Source organism: Microchirus variegatus, assembly GCF_963457635.1.
Source record: "Microchirus variegatus genome assembly, chromosome: 3".
Lineage (NCBI taxonomy): Eukaryota > Metazoa > Chordata > Actinopteri > Pleuronectiformes > Soleidae > Microchirus > Microchirus variegatus.
The window spans coordinates 34,405,349-34,409,324 of NC_139804.1; the positions used below are offsets into that span (position 1 = coordinate 34,405,349).

The window sequence follows — 3,976 nt, forward strand, 5'->3', positions numbered from 1 at the left end:
TGCTTTTTCCACAATACAGTCGTAGCACAGCTCGGCATGGCATGGCTGGACTACGCAGTTGAGGCGGAGTCATCGTACCGTGGCTGCACGAAAATGCCATGATATTGTTAAATATTTAGATTTTAGACATTTTCATGCTAAATGTTGAAGATTATGATGTAAGATGTTGCACGTTTTCAGGATTTTTAAGTCTTTTTAACTGATCTACAGTTCGCCAAGGTTCGGTTTAATTACTGTGTCGGACATTGCGTTCATGTCTCTTCCAGTGACAACACTCTCTGACCAATCAGTGGCCGGCAGTCTGTCGACGTCGCACTTTTAGTATTAGCTCAGCTCGCTTGGAACCTTGACAGAGCAGGAACTTAAACTACGATCAACTATCGCTAAAGAAAAAGCAAAAAAAACAAAAAAACTAGGGCTGTCAAAAGAATAAAAATTTTAATCAGATTAATCACAGGGTAGCTGTGGATTAATCACGATTAATCACGATTAATTACCATTCGTAAATATGCCAAAAAAATTCAAATTTTCTCCTTATATTGTTGTAGGAAGGGAGAGATAAATAAAGTATGTGAAAATATAAATGTAAAGAACAATAAAATACTGTAAATAACTTGTAAAAACCTATACAAACTTCAGACAATATACATGCATTACAAGGCAGTTTCATGAAACATCATTATAGTTGTGTGATCAGCACCACCGAGTGGTTGAAAACGTACCGTCTAGTGCCACAGAACTCGGGTCATACGGAACGACCGAATTTCCTCAAATCTTTTTGTGTTTCGAGGTTTCAGTCGTGTGTCTCGTTTTTTGTGTGGCAGGGATTTTTGCTCCAGTGTCAAAGATTTCCAAGGCTGTGGAGCAGACGGTGTCATCCGTCACCTCCACCCCCCGAACCCCCCGCATGGACCTGGCCTCCCGCCTCGCTGGAAAAACCCAGAAGGAGAAAGAGAAGAAGGAAAAGGAAAGACAGAAGGGTAAAGGCATTTCCAAGTCAATGCAATGGGTCTTTTAAATGGTTTATTTATGGAGTACAAAAATTGATAATCCAAAGCCTCTAAAACTGACTTCAGGTCAGACTGAAAACAAATGTCTGTGTCATCATTGCGAGTGCGTTCTTCCGTGTCTGTTCTCAGCTGAGAGGAAAAAGTCGTCAGCAGCCGCTCTGGATCCTGAGGGGATGAACGTGGAGGTTGGAGATCAGGTTCTGGTGGCTGGACAGAAACACGGCATCGTGCGCTACTTCGGCAAAACAGACTTTGCTCCAGGTTTGATCTGATTATGTATGCATTTCTGATATCTTACTGGGCAATGTCGCCATTACAACATGGGTAGAACCATAAATACAAGTTTTGGCTCAATGCAGAGGCCGTCTCCAAGTGAAGATGGGTAACTTTTGTTGGCCGTGTAGACCTTGTTTCTTGGAACTTCTTCTTTGGAAACATAGAGTCAGAGCAAGTGTTTGTGTCCTCACAGGTTACTGGTTTGGCATGGAGTTGGATCAGCCCACGGGCAAACACGACGGCTCCGTGTTCGGAGTCCGTTACTTCAGCTGCCTGCCCAAATATGGAGTCTTTGCTCCACCCTCCCGCGTCCAGAGGTAGGGACTGTGTTGTTTTACTTTAGCTTAACTCTTTTTCAGTGCAAGCTTTGCCCTAACTCCTTGAGCGAAATTTCTTAAAATTAAACCTATCTTGTCAGAATCGGAGGCCCTAAAGACGGCTCGCACAACGACAACTCCATGGTGAAGAAAGTCCACCAAGTCACCAGTAAGTGTCATTCGTAATAGTTTACAGTGTCGGGTGATCTAAAGTGGAGAGTCTGAGGCACAAGCATTAACTCGGCATAGATAAGTAGGGTTAAGACTTCGTACAATGACGGAAGAAAATATAACCAAGAAAAGGACAGAAGATACTAGAAACCTGATGGAAATTTGACTTTAACCGTGCGTGTGTTTCCGTCCCGCAGTGTCACAGCCTAAGCGGAACTTCAACACGATGCGTTCTCCTAAAGACCTGACCTCCGAGAACTCCATATCCAGGTGAGAATACAGAATCACTACTGATGTAGTGGGTTTTTTGAAAAGTCAGACCAAGTGCCAATCTTCTCTGATGTCGCCTGCTGGGTCATGAACTCCTGTTTTTAAGCCTCAAGGTAAAGCCCAATTTATTTTTTAAGTGTCCGTCACTCCGTCAAGGGACAACGGAGACGGCAAGAGCTTCGATTGGTCCTCAGGACAGGCCGAGCTAAGCTGCTCTGTGCCGGCTCACAGTGAGCACCGAGGGTCCTGACAGAGGCGGAGCTGATCCCCGCCGATAACGTCGCTGCCAAACTATAAATACGTCATATCTTAACACACACAGCACATGTTTAGACTCTAAATGGCCAATTTCTCGCCTCAAATTATCTTAAAACTGCGTTCCGTCACACAGAAAAGTGAGAAACGGCCACTGTTTCAACAACAACAGTCCTGATGTGCCCCCTTTTCTTTCTCGGACGCCATTGCTCACTGTAGCCAGAAGCAGAACAACCTTGCGTAGCGACCCCTACTGATCGGGCGGGAAATTGCAGCGCGTGTCCGTCACCGCGACACAAAAGTATAAAGGCTCGAGGCGTCTCCGTGGTGACGCAGTCGGATAACGCATACGCAGTCGGAGAAGTATAATGTGGCCTTAAGTCATTTGTCCAGCGCCATCTTGGTTTTTTTTTAAACCAGAAGTAACCAAACAGAAGAGAGGGGGTGGAGCACCTATTGGCTGGTACTGGCTGTCACTCACTGCGTTACCCCGCCCTTAAGCATCCTCATACAATTGCACGATCAACAGTTTGTCTATTAAACCTACTGCAACTCTTCTATATCTTCTTCTTCTTTTTCTCCTGCCTCCTCACTCTTTTCCTCCCTCCTCTTCCTTTCACCTCCTTCTGCAGGTTGCTGTTCTGCTGTTGGTTTCCTTGGATGCTTCGCGCTGAGATGCAGTCCTAACCGCACACTCCTCCTCCTCCTCCTCCTCCTCCTCCTCCTCCTCCCACTCCTCCTCTACCACACGATCGATCTCTCCGCGCTCTCCATCTTTTTACGTTTGCTTTCCTCTCCGACTTCTGTGGTCATCGCTCTCACTGACCCCTCCCTCGCTCCCCTCTCTCTCTCTCTCTCACACACACACTCACTCTTAGCCCAAATCCGTCGAAGTAATATGTTCTATAGCAAAATCTATAGTGCCTTGTATCTGATCAAAATGTCCTGCATTCGTTAAACCAAACTGAAACGGCGATTTCCCTTAAATCTTGTTGTCGTTTTTTTTTTTGTCTTTTCTGCCACACGTTTCATTTTCGCTGCCAAATTATTTGATATATTTAGTGCCAGATTAATGTCTGAATAAACCCGGACATTTTGAAATCTGGAAACCGCCGATCCTGAATCCTGAAGAGTCATTTTTTGATTCCGACTGAGGCTCAGACAGAATATTTGAGACAGAATCCGATAAATAATTGAAGTGTCTCGTTTCCAGACACATATTAAGCAATCCTGTGCGACTCAAAATGAATATAACTTACGCAGCAATTATTAAATTAGATGTTGTCGTCCAAGTTGCTCGTTTATCTGGCTGCTGCTGCTGCTGCCTCTTTGCTTCTTGTGTTTGTCTTTTAACGGCTACCTGATGCGTCTGATGTGGAGACTTGAATTTCTCTGTTGTGTTGAGACTCTCTCTTTCTCCCCCTTAAATCAAACCGAGACATGTCGCAAAAGTCATTTAAAAGCATCTCGGTGTGTGCGATTGAACGTAAACAACAGGGGAAAATTGATATCCGGAGATATTGAGCTTTTTTTTTTTTATGTAGTGGGAAAGCCTACAAATGGGAAGGTCTCGGGGCCTTGGTGTGTGATATTGATGAGCACTTTGCAGTGAAAGGTTGAAAATATTTCAACTTTTATGTCCTTGGCGACAAATGTCTGGCAGTTAAACACAGAGCG

At 44.6% G+C, this 3,976-nt stretch overlaps 1 protein-coding gene across 1 annotated transcript in view; it reads left to right on the top strand.

Annotated features, from left to right (window-relative positions):
• Positions 1–2,986, top strand: part of clip3 (CAP-GLY domain containing linker protein 3) — a gene marked incomplete at its 3' end in the record, with an annotated part of 14,770 nt that extends 11,784 nt beyond the window's left edge. Inside the window, exons 9-14 of the mRNA XM_083887208.1 lie at positions 825–980; positions 1,140–1,271; positions 1,480–1,603; positions 1,705–1,772; positions 1,972–2,044; positions 2,932–2,986. Coding sequence (XP_083743334.1) covers positions 825–980; positions 1,140–1,271; positions 1,480–1,603; positions 1,705–1,772; positions 1,972–2,044; positions 2,932–2,986 — 608 coding nt within the window. The remainder of the gene's footprint in view (positions 1–824; positions 981–1,139; positions 1,272–1,479; positions 1,604–1,704; positions 1,773–1,971; positions 2,045–2,931) is intronic.
• Positions 2,987–3,976: the final 990 nt, after the last annotated feature.